This window comes from Nelumbo lutea, chromosome 4 (assembly GCF_056320005.1).
Source record: "Nelumbo lutea isolate HS-2025 chromosome 4, American lotus-T2T, whole genome shotgun sequence".
In the NCBI taxonomy this organism is placed as follows: domain Eukaryota; kingdom Viridiplantae; phylum Streptophyta; class Magnoliopsida; order Proteales; family Nelumbonaceae; genus Nelumbo; species Nelumbo lutea.
In genome coordinates, this window is record NC_142687.1 from 91,759,867 (window position 1) to 91,781,056 (window position 21,190).

Here is a 21,190-nt window from a genome sequence, read left to right on the forward strand (position 1 = left end):
ACTAAATTGGATTATTTAGATGCTGCAATAGCAAGAAGTATTTGGGGGGGAGGGAGAGGTCAGATGGAAAGCTAAATTGGCTGTGGGAAGTGCCGGGGGGTTGTTGAGTCTTTGGGATCCTTCTATCTGCAGTTTAATTTCTGCTCATGTTGGGAGATTCTCAGTCTCATTAATTTTGAAACTTCCTGATGGTAATATTTGTCAAGTCACAAATGTCTACGGTCTGACAGAGGGAAATCTTCGGGAGGATTTTTGGAAAGAATTGGTTGAAGTGAGGGGTAATCTATCTTATCCATGGGTCATTGGTGGAGACTTCAATGTCATTCTAGCTGCTGCAGAAAAAAAACCAATGGTAGGAGGTGAAGAGGGATGCTTCAATTTGCTGATTTCATCAATAGATTTGAGCTGATTGACTTCCCTCTTCAGGGTAGCCAATTTACTTGGACTAACAATCAAGGCATTCCCACCCTGGTGAGATTGGACAGGTTTTTGGTGTCCTCAAATTGGGAAGAACTTTTTCCTGATTTTAGGCAGATTGCTCTCCCTAGGCCTGTCTCAGATCATTGCCCAATTCAGATGGTCTGTGGATTTAGAGGAAAAATCAGTGCACCCTTCAAGTTTGAGAATGCCTGGTTTGAAGATGAGAAGATTATTCCCTTGTTGAAGACTGTATGGAATGATTTGTAGGTGGCGGGTACTAGCTCTTTCATTTTGGCAAACAAACTTGGTGCAGTTAAGAAGAGGCTGAAAATCTGGAAAGCAGACAATAATTTGAATTCTGAAACTGAAAAGAGATCTTTGTTAGGTCTTATTAGGGAAATTGATGTTGCAGAAGAAGTAGGTCCTTTAACTGATGAAAGCAAAATGAAGAGGTCTCAAGCAAAAATCAAGTATGATAAGTTGGCAGTAAAAGAAGAAATCAAGTGGAGGCAAAGAGCTAAAGTGACCTGGTTAAAAGAGGGGTATAAAAACACTCATTTTTTTCATAAAAGGGCAAATGCCAGAGCAAGAGTTTCTTTAATCAGTAAGCTGGAGTGGGAGGGCAGATTGGGGGAATCTGATGCTGAATTAAAGGTAATGGCTACTAATTTCTATAAAAACCTCTATAAAGAGGATTGGCCTATCAAACCCTTTCCAAGAGGCCTTCCTTTTAAACAGTTGAATGAAGAGCAGTCCTATCTCATCAAGAGACCCTTTTCGGAGGAGGAAATTAAAGTGGCCATATCTATGTTGGCGGTGATAAGTCACCAGGGCCAGATGGGCTTACCAATCTATTTTATGTCAAATGCATAAAGACCCAATTCCAAATATTAGAGTGGCAGCAATTCTCATCATGTTCCTTACACAAAACACACCAATTTGGGGACAAACAAAGATAAGGTCTCTTCTTTTGCAGGTTAGCCATAGTGTTGATCTTACCATAGAAAGTTTCCTAGCAAAAACAACTATTTTAGGAGGGATGGGCCTAGACCAAAATTCTTTGGCAAGGAAAACCGAAGAGGAAGTGGTAGAACAAAGGGACTTGAAGAAAGAAGCATAGATGAAGGAATCATTCAGAGTTAGAGACCAAATTCTTCAATCAAGTTGAGAAAGGTCCAAACAAACAGAGTCCAGAAGAAGCAAGAGTTTAGAAACACATGCAAGTTCATCCTTTAGACCTATACGAAACCCAAAGTCCCAATTTAGAGTCAAAGGGAGAACTAGGGGTGAAAGAAGCCTTGAGGCTGGCTTCTTTTTAAAAAGGGAGATAGAGTAGAGAGAGGGGAAACGATCTTTTAGTGGTTGAGTGCCTACCCAAATATCTCTCAAAAAGAATAAAATTACTAGAGTAGACATCAAACCTTACAAAGTTGAGGAATTTAGGGAGAACGCCAAAAATTGCCTTCCAAGGTGATGCGAGCAAAGCTTGTTGAGAAACCCTAGCATCCCAACTTGTCTCGGAACCACCATGAATATTGGCCACCACCTCATGCCATAAACTCTCTCTTTCCAATGGCCGTCTCCAAAGCTACTTGCCTAGAAGAGCTTTATTCTTACTAATTAACTTCCCTAGCCCTAAACCCCCTTCTTTTTTATTTCGGTTCACCACTTCCCATGTAATCAAATGATCCTTTTTTTCTCTTCCCTTGTCTCCCACAAGAAATCCCTCATCAGTTTTTCAATCCTCTTAGCTTCCCTATTAGGTATTCTAAAGATCGACAGAAAGTAGATTGGCAGGTTGGCAAGTCTTGCTTTGATTAAGGTTACTCTGCCTCCCAAAGAAATGTAATTCTTCTTCTAGGCTGCCAACCTTTTCTCAAACTTTTCCACAACAGGACTCCAAAACTGGTTGTCCTTTGGGTTAGCACATAGGTCCAAGTTTAGTCCAACAACACAACTCTTCTCAAAGTTGATTTTCAAATTAGAGGCGCTCTCAAAAAAAAAAAAAGGTTCTTCAAATTTCTCACTTTTACCATGTCACCACCCTCACAAAAAATTATAGTGTCGTTTGCAAACTAAAGGTGAGTTACCAGAACTCTATTTTTACCAACTCTCCACCCTCTTATTGACCCAATCCTATATGCTTCTGATAAAAGTTTAATAAAAACATCAACAACCAAAGTGAATAAGAAGGGGGGGACAATGGATCACCTTGTCTTATGCCCTTACAAGTTGGGAAGAAATCATTGACTACCCCATTGACTAAAATAGAGTAATGGTAGGACGTAATGCGGCCACTAATCTTTTCACACAATCTATCCCCAAAACCACACTTCCTAAGCACCTCTAGCAAGAAACTCCAATCCACTAGATCATAGGCCTTCTCAAGATCTAATTTACATACAAAACCTTGATTACTTGATCTTCTCATCTCCTCCACACATTCATTTGCTATTAAGATTTGATCAATTATTTGTCTCCCCTGAATAAAGACACCTTGAGCTTGGATAATGATAGATGGGAGCACCTTTTTGATCCTGAACGACAAGACCTTAGCTTGAATCTTGTAGATGCTGGTCACCAGATTGATAGGTCTAAAGTTTTTTGGATGTTTGGCATTTTTCTTCTTAGGACCCAGAGCTAGAAAAGTATCATTAACTCCACGACTTATTATTGAACTATCCTCGAACTCTCTGAAAACCTCAAACAAGTCTTCTTTAACTATATTCCAGCAGTCTTGAAAGAAAGCCGTAGTAAAACCATTCGGCCCCAGTGCCTTAGATCTATCCATTGAGAAAACGGCTTGCCTAATTTCCTCCACCTCAAAGTTCCTTTCTAGCCATCCTTTATTTTCTTCAGAAAGTCTCTGCCAAGTAACACCTTCCATCACTACTCTATTACCTAGAGGCCTCCTAAGAATAGATTTGAAGTGGGCAACAAAACAATTGGCTATCTCCTCTTGAGACTCATGTACCACTCCATCCACGTCAACTTTAGTCACCAGATTTTTCCTCCTCCTCCCATTGGCCATCTCATGGAAGAATTTAGTATTTCCATCTCCTTCCTTAATCCATTTGCATCTAGATTTCTGCCTCCAAGAGATTTCTTCTCGCGGTTGTACCTCTTCTAACTCCCTATTCAACTTCCATCTCAATTCTTGTTCCTGCAAATTCATGGTTCTTTGGGACTCTTTTGTATCCAACTCCTCTATCTGGATTGACAGAGATGATTTCAGTTCTTCTAATCTCCCAAAATGATTTCTATTCCACTCTTTTAAATTTGTTCTCAAACTTTTCAACTTTTTGTGGAATCTCACCCCTTTCCACTTCACCCCATTTATATCTTCCCTTCACCACTCCTCGATCTTCTTCACAAAATCAAGGTGTCAGCCACATGTTTTCAAACTTTAAGGCTTGAGGGCCACACCTAAAAGGCTCTTGTCCTAGTTTAATGGGACAATGATCAGAAGTAACTCTAGGAGGAGCTCTAGCTACCAAATCCTATCAAAGATTTCTCTTTCACCAAAAAAAAAAAATCCTGTTAAAGCTTTCTCAAGTTTTAATAGGATAAATTATATTGAAGTTGTGCTTGAATATCAGGAACTCACCAAGGAGTTTGTCTTGATTCCCTGATGAGACGGAAAACCAAAAATGATCATAGATTGCATGTTGACTTCAGCAGAGTTCTTGGGGTTTACCTTGAGTATGCATTAACTGTATTAGGTCTTTATTAACATTTATTATTTTCCCAAGCATACGAGTGGTGATGTAGCTGTTTTGGTAGGGCTTAAAATGCAAATTCACAAGCTTAATGGCCCCTCTAAGTTTGGCCTATGAGGTATCAAGATCTTTAGAGCAATTCCATTCAAAGATCTTGCTAGTAAGCATGCAACACAACTTGTAAGGGATTGACAAGGAGCCCAAGAGTACTTTGGGCTATGGAGGGTTGCCTTGCCTAGTTGCAAAGGTATTTTGTACATGGTGCTATTATATACTTTTGTATTCTTAATTTGTTTTTTTTTTTATAATTAAAAATGATCAATTTCATTAATAAAAACTAGTACAGTTACAAGTTTCCTTTGGAGAGGCACGAGCTGCATCCTCTCCTACCAGTAGGAATAAAGACAAAAGATAGAAGACAAATTTAGTCTACAATTGAGCCCAATACAAACTTTCCCTATTTACCCCTTGCTTTGCAAGACCATCAGCCATAGAGTTTGCTGACCTCCCCACCCATTGTATTCTTACAGTCAAGCTTCTTATTAGGCAGTTGAACTTTTTAATTTCATTCTTAAAACACCACGCAACAGATTCCGGATTTTGTAGCCAGCCCACTACTACCTTGGAGTCCCCTTCTATTATCATCTGTTCCACACCTATCTGCACTGCTAATTGTACTCCCTGGATAGCGGCAGCAAGTTCCGCCCTAGTAGAGTTTCCAGCTCCTATGGGTCCTGAGAAAATAAAGACCACATTCCCACTCTCATTCCTCAGTACCCCTCCCACCCCTGACGGACCAGGATTACCAAGACTGCTCCCATCAAAATTCAGCTTCAAGAATCTTTCAGGAGGGGGTTCCCAAGCCATGCTCACTTTAGTTTTTTTGGATGAACAATTATCCACTGCTAACCAATTCCTCCACACATCTATATTCTTAATTTGTTGAGAGTATAATAATAAATCATATATTATTGAAGTAAATTAGTCAGTTTGTAAGTTAAAATACTAGCTACTTTTTATTGTTTTTATTCAGTCTTGAACCCTCAAAGACTTAAAAACCTGAACTGATAAGGAAGAACTCAAAATTGTCCAACCACACATATTGAATTATTGATCATTATCTATAGGGGCTCAACCCCTCTATTTCTGAATTTTTTTTTCTTTATTTTTAATGAATATGTTGATCTTTTTATGTTTTAAATGAAGTTTGTACATTTTTTATGAAGATTATAGACAATTAGTAGTGAAAGGTGACTGCTGCTTTCTATGGAACCTAGGGAATTACCCTAGGATTCATGGTTTTTATTCAAAAAAATCCATCAGCTAGGTGAGCGACATGGTACCCCCTGTCACCTAGTCTCACCTTGGCACCTTGAAAACTATGGAATTGTTAAGTTGAGCTGAGTGTTTAGATTGCTTATAGAAGTGTCTTATTTTAGACATTACGGAAAAATGTTTCCATCATATGCCGACAATTTTCTAGCAGAGGTCTGCAGTCCATACTAATTGAAAGGGAAAAAGTGAAAAAAAGACTTTTAGTACCCATTATTCTGTTGCATCACCTTTACCCAGGCATATTTTAAGCATGGTTTTGGTTACAAGTGCATGTAGGATTAATAGTAAAGCAACAATAATTATAAATACATTCTTCAAGACTGGATGGTAGTTCATGCTTATTAAGATTCTTAAATTTGATTGATGTTTTCTATTATTTTGCAGGTACTTGGAACCTCTGTCAATTGCTTTGGAGAAAGAAAAATGGTCCTTGGTGCAACTGTTGCTGTCATCTTCTTACATTGGATATGGCACCTCCAGCTTACAGCAAGTAGTGTTTCATGCTTTTCAGTCAAATCCTATTGGTGCATTTGGAAGAAATGTGGATTGTGAACTAGATCATTTCTTTTAAGATGGTTAAAATCTATGTTGTTGTTGTGTATATAGAGAAAATAAAAGTACACATAAAAGACTTTTCTATATGGTGGTGCAAATGTACTGGTCTTGCTTTTCAGCATTTAATCTCTATACAAATTTATACATAGATAAAAGGAAGATAAAGAAAAACATATACTCTACATTTTGGAACCTAGAAAGTTCATTAGCACACTATTTATTCATGTCTCTTTGTTGTTTCTGTGTGTGTTTTGGTGGGTTGTTAAAATAAGAAATGTTTCAATATTTTGTACATTACAGCATATGAAATGGTAGCCATTGACAGAACCACCAATAAGGGGGGTATGGTTTAGGTTAAAGGCTTTAGAAAGAGGGAAGGCCAAAAGGCATGCGAATTTAGAAAGTAGAAATGTCATATGGAATTTACACTTAAATGTAAGATATAGCCTTAGTGGAAATGCTCATGCGTTACACATGTGTCTTGTGGATTTTACACTTAGGCTTCTATTGTACAAGTGGCAAATTCTATTGCTTTAGGTACATATATGGTATATATGGACTTAAAATAGTGTAAAATCACTTTTCTATATAATATTTAGCCTTTTTGTATATTGAATTTAGTTTTTTGATAAGTTGGTAAAAGACAAATAATCTTATGATTTATGATACAATTCACAATTCAATTCAATTCAACATTCTCTGCGATTTACGACAGGATTACAATTTTCAAGACACTGCTTGCAAGATTATCTGTAAAAGCATTGGTAGATGCTGGTGTCTATCTAAACAAGCTATTCATCGTTGATGAGAAGGATCTTGCCTCTCAAATGCTGTAGATATAAGTGCATGGTCACCATCTAAAGAGATCATCCCACCACTGCTTGATAGGAGACTCTGACTACCACCACCACTTGATAGGAGACTCTTACTACCACCACCGCACCGCCTGGTTTAGGCATTCTTTTTGATTGATCTGCCTGGTTTAGGCATAGAGAGTAGCCAAACATTGGTCCTTGTAGCAATGACAGTTTGTTTTTTTTTTTTTTTGGATCAATAACATAATTTCATTAATTAATAAGAATACATAACAGAGGAGAGGTAACCTTTTTTAAATCTCAGCTTCAAGTCACCTTCTATAATCAGATTTTTCGTACTTATTTCCTTTGCCTTTTGCACTTCTTCCATCACAGCCAGAATTTCGACTCTCAATGAGTCTCCTGCACCAATTGGACCAGAAAATAAGCCAATAACTTTGCTTTCCTTATTACTAAACACCTCACCAATTCTGGAAGGACCTGGGTTACCTGCACCACTTCCATCAAACTTTAACTTAAAAAAATCATTAGCTGGTGGAGACCATAAAGGCCTCATCTCGGCCCGATGACAGTTAGAAGAAGCCACTTCCTTCCAGTTCTTCATAATATGTTCTTTTGTCAGCTTCTGATGATTATGTGAGGGGAAAAATTCCACTTTTGGAGATTAAAGCTTCTCTAATATGAAATGTTGTAATTTCTTCTTTTTGATTATAAAAGTATCCTTCCTTTTGTGATAGGAATGCAGTAATAGCATTAGCAAATGGCCCTGTACTCAGCACTTGGGAACTATTTGTTTTAATGCCTGAAAAATAAAAAAAAAAATTTCAGCACATATATTTAAAATATCATCAGCCTCTGTTTGGTAACTTATAATGAATTATAGTTGTGACTTTTTAATTAGTTTCAATTTTCTAAGAAATCTGAAACAAAATAATTTCTTAATCTTTATTTAGGTCTAAAAGAGTTTTAGAAAGAGAGGGACTCCTCTGGGATAAAACATTGTTTCTTGAGAAGATTTGCAATGTACCCATATCCACGAACATTGAATCGAAAGAAAGATGGTTGGATTACTATCCCTGTTTTGATTTGGATTAAGAAACTTATCATATGGACTAATTTAAATGGATTGTTTGATGTGGACCCATTGCCCACATGGCAAGTGTTGAAAACCCTATTTATGGGCAAAGGTGGTAGCCATGTTGATGAGAAAGAAACCCATCTGAGGATCTCAGCTTTAGCATATATAATTTAGATGGTGGAATCATGTCTTGGCTTTTGGGTACAGAAAAGTTCTAGGGACTTGAAGATTATAATTTCTAAGCAAATGAAAAAAGTAGGTGTAGCAGTGTCCACTCTAAGTTATGTCAAAGTGATGAAAGATTAGCTTGCTAAAGGAGTTGTCTGTTGGCTTGCTTATTCTGAGAGAGCATTCTGGTTTAGCTCTAGTTGTATTTCAATTTCTTTTCCTGTTCTTCTTCCATAACATGGTTGGACTAGTGTTGTATGCTTTACATGCACCTGTAATAATTTTTGTATCCCAACATTTTTTTTGTGTTTAAATCTAGTAATCTAGTGGGTGAATTTACCTTTTACTTGGAATGAATTGGTTGGGAGGTCATATAATGTTTTTCTTGTCTTCTTTGTCTTTATATCTTTCTTATTGTAGGATAACACTATACCTTTTCCAAGCTGTGTGCTGGTACATATGGTTATTTTCTTCACTAACTCAAGATATTCTTGCCCTATGTGTTCTTGAAGGATGCCCAAGAACTTGATCAACTAATTGGGTATTTTATCAACAAGGAAGATTCTGAAGGTGTGGTGTTACTTGGGCACAGTACTGGCTGTCAGGTGAATAGTTGTGTTATGGAGCAATAGCAAATTAAAATTTGGCACTTTTTTGTTGAACTTCCTGATGAAGTAACTTCAATCTTGAATGAAAACAAATGTAGGATATTGTTCACTACATGCGTACAAATGCAGCATGTTCCAGAGCAGTTCGTGCAGCCATTTTGCAGGTAAACTTTGCGCAATGTAGGTAATTCATATTTTTAATTTTATACATTTCTTGCTACTAAATTAGATGAAACTAGTCCACATTGAAGCTAATAGTTAGTTCTTTGGCAGCATGATATTGTTAGTATTAATACTCTAGGTGTATAACATGTGATTGAGATAGTTATGACAAATTTGTAGTTTTAATTAGGTTTGAACTGTCCTTACCGAGGTTTTTCATTATTGGTATTTTTCCTTTTTATCTTTCCAATGATAATAAAGAGAAATTTGAATGAACTACATACTAATATCTTTACATACTAAGAGAGGAAATGCATTCTAGTCTTTGCATAGAAGGATCTTTTGTATATACTTGCATATCTTGTCAACCTTCTAGGTTAAGAGAACACCAGGAGTTTCAGGGGTGTTATGCTGAACAATCAACCCCCACCCCCAAAGAGCCTATTATATCATAGGCAAACTTCTTAAACTACCCCTACTGTTTAGCTAATTGACTAAGTCTACCCTTACTATTTAACTATTGTCTTAAAGTATCCCTAAGTTTTCTGGCAATTGACTAGCTCTACCCCTACCATTAATGTCTGTTAATGTTCTGTCAAAATCTGTACACATGACAACACATAACATATAATTTTTTTTAAAACCCAATATTACCCTTCATCCCTCTTCTGTAAGTCGGGTAAGAATCACCGTCCCTCTTCCATCAAAACCCTATTTTACGGTGCATCAATGGCTGCCTCTGGTCACCGGCATTTATCAAAAGGGCTGATCCCCTATTTTATGGAGCATCAACAGCCGCCCCTGTTTCAGTTTTCTTCTCCCACTGGTGCACCACCCACTACAATTTATGGTGGTGTATCAAATGGAACTGCCTACGGAAGCTCACCTATTTGCTCGAACCCGTCTCCATCACTCTCATTTTAACTGTTATAGCTGTAACCAAAAACAATCTTTTTCAACCAAAGGAAGATTTTGCTTTTTTCTTTCATTTTGGTGAATTGAATTTTATTTGGGTGGTTGCAGCAAGGTCAAGCAACCGGGCATGACGGCCACCACAAAAGCTTTCCTTCATGGCGGTTGACGAACGCTATCTTCATCTCCAATGATGACGGAGGCATTGCAGGGTTAGTGGCCTAACATGATGGGCTTCATAAGAAATTTCTGTTTGTGGAGAGGAGAGGAGACTGATCAAGTCAGGGATGTCAATTTGGATCCTGTAGGCTGGTGGATCGGCTACTATCCCAGCTTACAGAGGTACATGTTACAGAGGACGAGAGAGTTCCTGTTCTCCTATAGAAAGTAACTCTTCCTTGTTCTTTCACCACCTGTTTCCCACTCATAAACCTTCCTAAATTCACCCGTTGTCCCACTTTGTCCCAGCTGTCTCTGCGTCTCTTTGAACTCCATGTCGGTTGAGAAATTCTGCCACTTCTCTTTCTCAGTCCTAATCTTCCCCCTAGAAGAAGGCATTGTCACCACATTGTAACCACCAGCAATACCAGAGGAGCTGGGAGTCTTGTTAGCCTACTCTCCGCCTGAAGAAGAAGCACGCCCATCTCCTCTTCCTCCTTGGTACTGAATCCTCCAAGCCCTAGCTATCCACAACTGCCTCCCTGCAATTTACAATCAGTCTTTCCAAGGGCAATGTTGCCTTCATCCTCTCCCCATCAAGTCTCCAAATCCCAATCCTCTACTTCTCTCTTCTCTCCCTTGAGGTCATCCTCTCTCCCACCAATCCGGCCAGCATAACATCCGAAAGTTTCCCGCCAAATCGCGCTAAGCAAACTAGTAGTCACCTTCACCACCTCCTCCACCGCTCAAAAGCTTTCCACTTTCAGCCACCTTCACCCTCAGCCACCTCAACTTCATCGCCTTGCTTGCCAGATCATAAGTGACTAGGACGGAGGCCGTGATAGATGCAAGAAGAAAAAGATGGAGAAGGATTCAGCCCCCAAGAAGCCTTTAGCCCTCTTTGCTGCTGCAACTCTTATGGGGAAGTAGCGTATCTCTTCAATGTTTACTTCTTCGGTTTTGATGTTTGATGATTTCCCTCTTGGGATCGACAACAATCAGATAATTCACCTTGCAAAGAAACGATCTGGAATAGGATTGCTTGGACAAGTCTATTAACAGTGAAGAAGTAGGACAAATTGAAGCTCCTGTTTTTCTTTTAAGGGCAAAAAGGACATTTTATCTTTTTTGTTACGGATTTAACGGCGATGGCCATTGTCAGAAATAGTAGGGGTAGTTTAAGACAACAGTTAAACAGCAAGGGTGGTAGAGTTAGTCAATTAGCTAAACAGTAAGGGTAGTTTAAGAAGTTTGCCCTATATCTTATTAGTTATATGTATTTACAAAGAGGCCCTTGAAGAGCTAAAGATAAAAAGAATAATTACAAAGAGGCCCTTGGAGGGTTGAAAGATAAGAAAGAAAATAAATGCTATGGTACAATAGGGACTATAGAACTACAATACATCAAGTATCTCTACCCTCCCCCTCAAACTGATGTTGAGACATAAGCATCAGTTTGCCCACAAGAAATAGATGTCTGGATCTTGTTATAGGCTTCGTGAGAATGTCGGTAGTCTGTAAGTCAGAAGCTATATGAGGAAGGGGAATAGAGCTAGCAAGAAATAGATCCCTAATGAAGTGACGACTGACAGTCCACCTCAATGTGTTTGGTTATCTCATGAAACACTGGATTAGATGCAATCTTGATAGCGCTAATGTTATCAGCATAGAGAGGAGTAGACGTGGGGAGGTGAACACCAAGATTAGCAAGGAGAAATTAAAGCCAAACAATCCCATTGCATACTGATGACTTAGCCCTGTATTCGACTTATGTAGATGACTTAGAAACTGTTTGTTGTTTCTTACATTTCCAAGAGATAAAAGAGTCTCCCAAAAAGGCACACCACCCGGTAGTAGACTGTTTGGTGTTGGGACAATTTTCCCAATCTGCATCAACATAAGCCCTCAACTAAAGAGGAGAGGAAGAAGAGAAGAATAGTCCCTAAGATAGAGTGTCACGAACATAACGGATAATCCGGTGGACAGTAGTCATGTGGGGGGCTAAAACGAACTGACTAACTACTTGAACCGCATGGGAAATGTCCGAACAAGTCATGGTGAGATAGTGAGAGACCCAACCAGCTGCCGATATAGAGTAGCATCAGGAAGCAAGGTCCCATCAGATTTAAACATCTTGACATTGAGTTCCAAAGGTGTATCAACCTATTTGGTGTTTGTAAGGCCAATAAGCTTAATATGATCAGATGTATACTTGTGCTGACAAACAAAGTAACCATGGTTGCTACGATGTACTTCTAGCCCCAAGAAATAAGTAATAGAACCCAAGGTGGAAGGAGCTGTGGAGAAGAGACTTAAGTTCCTGGATTCCAACCTCATCATCTCTTGTCAATAACATATCATCTACATACAACAAGATTGTAATGCCTTGAGCTCTTTGATGGATGGAGAATAATCAGAGGCACTCTTTGTAGCCAACAACCACTACAACATCTCGGAATTTCTCAAACCAGGCTTGGGGAGATTGTTTGAGACCATATAAGGATTTCTTTAACCGACAAACAAGAGGGGATCACCACTGTATCTAGGAGGATTCATGTATGCTGTCTCCTTCAAATTGCTATGAAGAAAAACATTATTCACATCTAACTGATGAATGACCCATGAATGCGTAATGGATAAAGCTAGGAGGATATGGACTGTTGTAATCTTGGCAATAGGAGCAAATGTCTCCTCATAGTCAATGCCATACTCTTGAGTGTAGCATTGAGCAACAAGTGTCATTCTCCTATAAGCATGAATTTCTGCATCTATGGCATCTCTCCAATGGGGACTGGTAATGGCCTGCTTATATGAGCGGGGAATATCTGTGACAGATAGCACAACAGAGAAAGAACTATGGTTTGAAGGGAAGCTATAGCGGTCAGGGGGTCTAGAAATACGAGAAGAATGATGAGGAGATGTGGAAGGAATCTCACTTATAGGAGCATTAGTGGGGGGATGATCCAAGCTGGGAGAAAGTGGGGTTGGAGGCATAGGATCTGGGGCACGCAATCTTTTGCGAGAGAAGACGAGAAAGTCCTTCACATCAACAGGAGGAGAAGCATCCTATGAGTTAAAATTCTACAAGACAGAAACAGATGGAGCAGACAACTTTGCAACATCAACAAAAAATGAGATATGCTCAAGGAAAACAACATTTCGAGAAACACAAATACGACGAGTAGAGGGATCATAACAAAGAAATCCTTTGTGATTTGGACTATATCCCACAAAGGCACACATAATAGACTGAGCAGATAACTTGGAACGTTCACAAGGGGTAAGATGAACAAAGCAAAGACACCCAAAAACATGTAGGGTAGATAAGTTTGGTGAATGGCCAAACCGTTTATGAAAGGGGACATATTAGCAAGAACTAATGAAGGAACATAGTTAATCAAGAAAACAACAGTACTAGCAACCTCTACCCAAAATGAAGAAGGTGCATGAGATTCTTGCAATAGGGTTCCCACAACACTGGGCACACAACCATTCTTATGCTTTGCCAATCCATTCTATTGAGGTGTATCTGGACAATTTTGTTTAACTTGTATCCCGTGACTTCTCAAGTAGGTTAAAAGTCTTCATTAGTGTATTCTCTCTCTGAATCTAAATGGAGAATATGCATATGAAACTAAAACTAGACTCGTATCATGGTATGAAAAAGCCGAAATGTAGGACACACTTCAAATTTATGTTTCAGAAAGTAAAACCATGTATACCTGGTGCAATCATCAATAAACAAGATGCTAGTACCGGAGTATTCATGGACGCATAGAGAATGGTTGGGATGCTGGAGTATCTCGACAGGCTACTTTGAACTCTCCATGGAAGGCTATTAATGGCATTCTTCCCCTCTTCTTGAGACTTATCAGGTATGATGCTAGTACTGGAGATAAGGTTCTTTTTTTGGAGTATCCTTGGATTGGAAACTCCACCCTTAAGGACCTTTTTTTCCCTTTGTATTCCATCTCCCTCTTCAAAAATGAGCCCATTAAGAGTTTTGTGTCTTTCTCTCAGTCTTTTGGATTAAGTTGGAATATGGGCTTTAGAAGGAATTTGAGAGACTTTGAGCTAGACCAAACCGCTCTGCTTCTTAAAACCCTTGACCCAGTTTGCTTAGACCATTCCAAACCAGATGCTAGAATTTGGACTCCCAACTCTTTGGGCATCTTTTCGTGTGCTTCCTTCTTCTTCCAGTTGTGTACCCCCTAACCCTCAATCTTTCTTTTGTAAAGAAATTTGGTCTAAACCCATCCCCCCACCTCCACCCCACCCCAAGGTTGGAGCTCTTTGTTGGGAAGCTTCTCTTGGGAAAATAAACACTTTGGACATCCTACAAAAGAAAAGACCCCATCTTAGTATTTCCCCAAGTTGGTGTATCCTTTGTAAAGCTAATGGATAAAGCTATCACCACCTCCTAATTTCTTGCCCTTTACTGTGTAGCTTTGGGAGAGGATTTTTGGTCTCTATGGTTGCAGGTGGACGATGCCGTTGCAAATTGGGGGACTCTTTGACCCTACAAGCTTTCGGTGGCCTCACAGAAGAGGGGGAGTTTTATGGAGATGTGCTAGGGCTGCTTTGGTCTGGATAGTTTGGGAGGAAAGAAATAATAGAATCTTCAATGATAAAGAGAGGGATGATGGTTCTGTTTGGGATTGTTTGCTAAACAGAGCCATTAATTGGGCTAAAGCATCAGAACTCTTTGCACAATTCTCTCTAGTTGACTTCATTGATAAAAAAAAAAACTCTCTATCTTGACTTGTGGGGAAACTGGGAAGTAATTGAAAAATCCTCTTCTGTTAAAACAAACCAGTTGTTGGTTGGAGGGCCCCTGAAGAAGGCTTCATCAAGCTAAACTTTGACGGTAGCAGTCTTGGCAATCCTGGACCTTCCGGTATTGGAGGTGTGTTTAGGAATGCAGAGGGTCAGGTTGTTGCCTTGTTTTCTGGCCTAATAGGAGTAGGGGATGCAGTTAGTGTAGAGGTCCAAGCAGTCGTACAAGGAGCACAACTAGCAAAAGATTTGAACTTCACGAGTTTGGTCATTGAAGGAGACTCTAAACTTGTAATTGGGTGGCTAAAGAGCTAGGGATTGTAGTGTGGTCATATAGGGGGTGATGAGCAAATTTAAGTGGCTAACATCCAATTTAATAGTTAGAGTTCAGTGGGAAAGGAGATCAGCTAATGGGATGGCAGATTTTCTTGCCAAGCAAGGGGTGCATAGGAATGAATTATTCTGCGCTCAAGTGTAATTTTGCTTTGTCTTTTTGAGGCAGCATCTCATGCCTTTCTATGGGATCTCTATTATGTAATTTTTGTTGGCTCATATTAATCATTCTTAATAAATCACTTTATTACTTATAAAAAAAATCATCAATAAACAAGACAAAGTGCTTGTATTCGAGTCGAAAAATAACAGATGAAGTCCAAACATCACGTATAATCTCAAATGGCGAGGTGGTATGTTCAGATGTGTGAGAAAAGGGTAGAGTGCGGCTTTTACTTAAGCAACAAGAAACACATGAGGTATCAAAAGTACTTAAAGAAGGAATTTTATTTTTAATAGAACTAGAGTCAAACAAAAGTTTCAACTTTTCAAAATGAGGATGTCCCAAGCATTTATGCCATAAATCCCAAGCATTATTTCTTTGTCCAACAATAGATTCAGAAGAAAACGAACTAAGATATGCTGAAGATGCTGGTGCTTTAGGATTCTCAAACTCTAATGCAAATAAACGGCCCAACCTATGCTCCTTCCCTTTCACCTTCCCAGTATACCAGTCTTGAATCAAACAATCATCATGAGAAAAAGTAAGTATATATCCTTCATCAACAAGTTGACCAACATAAATTGGATTAGCAGTAAGATTAGGTACAGGAAAGGTTTTGGTAAGAGGAAAGGAGGTAGTAGATTATAGCTTAAGGGAAATGTCATTGCTACCAATGATATTCAGTTTTTCACCGTTGGCGGTAATGATATGTCTATGATGGGATTTAGGTATGCTGTCTAGGGGTTCAAAATAAGCTCCTGTCATATGATTAGTTGCTTTGGAATCAATGATCCAAATTTGAGACTGAGAAGAACAGTAACCATAAAACTCACCAAATAGGCCAATGGCAGAAAAAGTAGAGGAAATAGTAGATGATACCAGTTGTGAATTTCATCCATAGATGCGGGAGATGCAGAAGATTCACCCGAGTACATTACCGCAAGTGAAGTTGCCAAGGAAGCCGTGTGGATGAAGAAGTTCGTTCACGAATTAGGAGTGGTTCCGTCCAGCACATCACCCATCCCGTTGTTGTGTGACAACAATGGAGTGATCGCCCAGGCTAAGGAGCCTCGGGCCCACTCGAAGTCAAAGCACATTGAGAGGAAGTACCATGTACTATGGGAGATCGTTGGTAGAGGGGACGCCCTGATTCAGAAGGTAGCATCAGCGGATAATGTGGCAGACCCATGTAGAAGAATCACCCTTGGAAGAGGAAGCATCAGTGGTTTGGCCCTTAGTCACTAGATATGCACGTCGTTGGTTCTTCTTCTGAGCACCTTTAGATGGTCTAATTAGACAGTCTGGGATGATGTGACCATGCTGCTTACAATAGATGTAGACATTCTTCTTCTTATAGTGAGAAGCAATGTGTCCAAACCCTTGCACTCGTAACACTGTATTTTGGAGAAGTCCTTAGCACTAGATTTCTTGTTTCCATGAACAACAAAAGCTGTATCAGCCCCAAACAATTAATTTTCCATCAAAACTTGCAGCAATTAAAAATCTAGTCTCCTCCCTCAACAATTCCCCCATCACTGAATCCAGATCTAGAATAATCCCTCAGTATGTTGGACCTGATTATTTCATATTCCGGCCTAAGTCTCATAAGGAATTGATTCACTTTTCTTTTCTCAAAGTGTCGCTGGAGTTACTTGATGCATTCTATGGGATCTGAAGAATCTGTGTTGATAAATTCATACTCTTCCCACAAATCAATAAAACTGGCATAATATTCCTGAATCTTCTTATCTCTCTGGCAGTAAGAAAAGACTTCAGATTCAATCTGATACTGTCTGGACATGTTAGATTGATCGTACACTTTCTTCAAATATGCATTTATCTCATAAGCTGTATGCATCTGTCTCATGGGTATAGCAATATGAGAAACAACTGAGCTGAGTATCCAAGAGACTAATTTCCCATTATCCAACTTCCATTGTGCATATCCTTTGATATCAGTTTCATCTGGCTTAATCTTCCCATCCAAATATCCCTCTAGGCCTTTCCCTTCAACAAAGAAGTCAAAATGGAACTTCTACATGCTGTAGTTAGTTCCATCGAACTTTATGGGAATGATATTAGCCTTCTCGGACATTTCAAAACACACCCACAGTCCAAATGGTTAGCAGACTTCAAGAGAGGGTAACAGTAAAAAAAAACGGTGATTAATCACCCAACTAAGATCAGTAGCAAATCAACAACAAATACTCCACCAAAAAAACTGAGGTTTTGCTGCAGAATCTAAAAAAAAAGGGCTGCATCAATCTCAGTCCTAAAATGGTAAGTTTCAGGACTGTATCAATTTCAGGACTGTCAACAACAAGAAGAAAATCTGACCTTCTGGGCGTCTTTTCCAGAAAAAAATAGATATCAGCTTCGTCTGATCCAAAACAGCACTTAAAAAAATTCAACCAGGATTTGAGAGTGATTGAAACACTCCTTAAACAGTCCACTAATCACCCCAGAACTTAAACAAATCAGCAGCTGAAGGATATGGCCCGCTCTGATACCATGCCAATCTTCTAGGTTAAGAGAACACCAGGAGTTTCAGGCGTGTCAAGCTGAATAAACAACGCCCACCCCCAAAGAGCCTATATATCTTATTAGTTATAAGTATTTACAAAGAGGCCCTTGAAGGGCTGAAAGATAAGAAAGAAAATAAATGCTATGGTACAACAGGGACCATAGAACTACAGTACATCGAGTATCTCTACATATCCATTCCTCCAAAATAGACATCCAATTTATGTCAGAGTTACTGGTAGTTTTCTTCTATTAGAATTATAATATATATACTTCTACATGGATTATATATTTCCTTGGTACATATACTATGCTCCTAAAGCGTGTTTTAAGATGCCAATTTCTGAGATTTAGAAGGGCCTACACAATGAAGGTCTATCTGCTAGAGGGGAAATGAACTTGGCAAGGATTTTGCTAGTAGGGGATTGACAAGTGGTAACAAGTTGGATCAAGCATAATGAAAAAGGGGTGCCGCAATTTCAGGCTAGAGATCGAGGTCTATCTTATAGTGGATCTCTCTTCATATCCACTTTGCTTTACATCATCATCATTTTATGATGAGTAAGCATGGTTCTTATTGTACCATTATGAGGACAAAAGCTCAAAAATGGTACAGTTCCAAGGGTAAATGGGAACACAAAGTTAAATAATTTGGCAGAAACTGGAAACTTGAAAGTTCCTTTGCTTTTTCTTCTATACATTTTTGGTCCACTAATTTCTTTGTTTCTTAGTCAAGCATGGGAGTTTGCAATTTTATGTATATTTGAGAAATACTATTAGTTTAGAATTTAGATGTAAGTTGCCTAAAATAAATTAAGCTTGTGCAACATTAGTTGTTTATTGTGTGCATTTAGAAAATAACTTGCTAATGCTAAATAGGATGGTTCAGGCTCCAGTTAGTGACCGGGAATATAGAGCAACTCTTCCTGAAACTGCTGTAATGATTGATTTGGCTTCAAGCATGATAAAAGAAGGTCGAGGGATGGATTTAATGCCAAGTGAAGCAAATCCAGAAGCTCCTATAACTGCCTATAGGTTGGTAAATGCCATTCTTTTTTTTTATCAGCAAAATGATTTCATTCATTTATTAAAGTTAAAGCATATTGCATAGTGAGATACTGAAATTAATACAAATAGGCATTCTTTTACAAGCCAAAAATCCCATTTACAAGTCAGCCCAAAATAGTTGTTCCCTATGCACCCCTGGTTTAGCCAAGCAGTCATTCATCCCATTCACTGTCCTCTTTACCCATTTAAAGGTTGCCTCCCCAATGAGCTCCCATCAAAGTTCATCATTCTATTATTTTGAGGAGGCTTCCACTTCATGAGAATTTTACCTTTCACTGCAGCAGAGTGTGCTACTTTCTAATTTCTCAGGATATCATCTACTGAGACCAAATGGAAGATATCCATTGTTTTTACCCAATGAGCAACCATGATTTTTATGCTGTTCACACTGTCTTCCTTGGATTTGCATTATCCTTGAATATCCTTTCATTTCTTTCTTCTCATATTGTCCAAATAGCTGCTGCCCTTGCTTCATTTCACAAGATTCTCCCCTTTTTCATTTGCCTCAAAAAAGTGGGTCCCACCTGCATCCAAAGAGAGAAGAAAAGCACATCCAAACAGAAAGCACAAAAGGACAGGGATATTAGTAAATGGAGAATAGTCTCACTATTTGCTTTACATACACTGCACATATGAGGGGAGAGGAAATTATTAAGTCTTCTTTTCTGAAGCATATCGCAAGTGTTAAATCTTTCCAAGGAAGATTTTTTTATTTGATCAGTAAACATGTATTTTATTAAATTTCAGATTGTAAACAATTTATCAGAAGGCTTCAATTTTAGGTGGGATAGGTTTACTCCAAATTTCTTTCACTGGAAAGTTTTCCCCAATGGAGTTTAAGTGAATGAGGGTGTTGTAAAAGGAGGCACAATTGAAAAGGCCTGAGGGGGAGGGAGTCCAAAACATACTGCCATTTACCAAATTGTGCCTCCTCATTCACATAAATGCCATTCTTTTTTTTTAATCAACAAATAAAACTTTAATTAATTCATTAGTTACTGATTAAAGTACAAGAGTTTTAGAGTTTCAGCAATGTAGTGACCCAGATTACAACAGATTACAGTTTAGCCCAGATAAAGAAAGTCTATCTGCTCCTTGTTTGGCTAGGACATCCGCCAAACCATTTGCTGTCCTTTTTACCCATCCAAACTGAGAGTTGAATCTCCTTGCAAGTAGGTCAATTTCTCTGAAAATAAATTTGAGCTTCCAAGGTGCTGAAATGATTTGCTTTGCCCAATATATGACCAGGAGTGAATCTCCTTCAATTTTCAAATCTGTTGCTCCAATCTGCTCAGCCAATTTCAAGCCGTGTAGGAGAGCCAGAGTTTCAGCCTGAATTGAGTCACCAGAGTCCTGAGAATAGTGCCAAAACTGCTCCTTGATGATTTTTTAACACTTCCCCGTACCTGCTCTTTCTGGGTTGCCAAAGGAACTCCCATCAAAGTTCAGTTTTAGTTTGTTTGGTATAGGTGGTTTCCAATCCATTCTCACATTTTCCCTTAATGAATCTATTTGTACCACTTCAGGCCAATTCCTTAGAATGTCATTTATAGAGACATGCCTGAAAAGTTCCATAGTTTTTACCCAATGTGCAGATCTGCTTGGTAAATGCTATTCTATGTTCTCCCAAATCAAACATCAAAAGATTTTCTGAATTGGTTAATTAGTGATCAGCAATTCAGCATAGATACATTCTTTCTAGAAAGATCATCGTCCATTTGCTTTTCTAGAAATATTTATTGCCATATAATGATTTCTAGTCTATTCTGTTGGTTTTATAAAGATTGTGATGATCTGTCTTTATTTACAGGATAGTTATAACTAATCTTCACCAACTTTGCCCACTTGAAGCTTGTATCTTCTTTATTGATAAAAAACAGTTTGCATATATTTTTTTTCTTTTTTTAGAATTTTTAGTAACTTTTGAACTTGCTATTTTTAGCAATTCCTGTAATTATTGCTATAGAAAAACTGCAAATATTATTTTTTGTGATTTCTGTTTTCTTTGCGTTAAATTAGGCTTTGTTTGGATAAACTTTTGCTTTTGAACTTTGGGTTGTGGGAAACAAAAATGAGCCAAATTGTGTTCTGAGCAGTTGGTTAGAGTTGATTTTAAAAACATAACCACTTAAAGCCAAAACACTCTAAGCCCCAAAGCACGAAGTCCGGAATTGAGACTTCGTGCCTTTGGTCTTTAAAAGCACACATCCTGAAGCTTATCCAAATGCAACCCTGGTTTTGGTAGGATTAGTAAGGTGTTACTTGAATTGTTTTAGGAATTAGAATCCTTATTTAAGTATCCTTATGGTTACCTGTGGGTTTGTCTTAGTTTTAAAGTTGTTAGAAGTTCTCATTTATTCTAATCATTTGCTTATCCTTTGTTGGACAGCAAGCTG

General features: G+C 38.6%; 1 protein-coding gene across 1 annotated transcript in view; it reads left to right on the forward strand.

Moving 5' to 3' along the window:
- Positions 1 to 21,190, forward strand: part of LOC148861787 (alpha/beta-Hydrolases superfamily protein) — a 51,278-nt gene that overhangs the window by 6,938 nt on the left and 23,150 nt on the right. The window contains exons 3-6 of the mRNA XM_088983699.1: positions 5,859 to 5,964; positions 8,603 to 8,695; positions 8,797 to 8,862; positions 18,616 to 18,761. Of these exons, the coding sequence (XP_088839825.1) occupies positions 5,859 to 5,964; positions 8,603 to 8,695; positions 8,797 to 8,862; positions 18,616 to 18,761 (411 nt within the window). The remainder of the gene's footprint in view (positions 1 to 5,858; positions 5,965 to 8,602; positions 8,696 to 8,796; positions 8,863 to 18,615; positions 18,762 to 21,190) is intronic.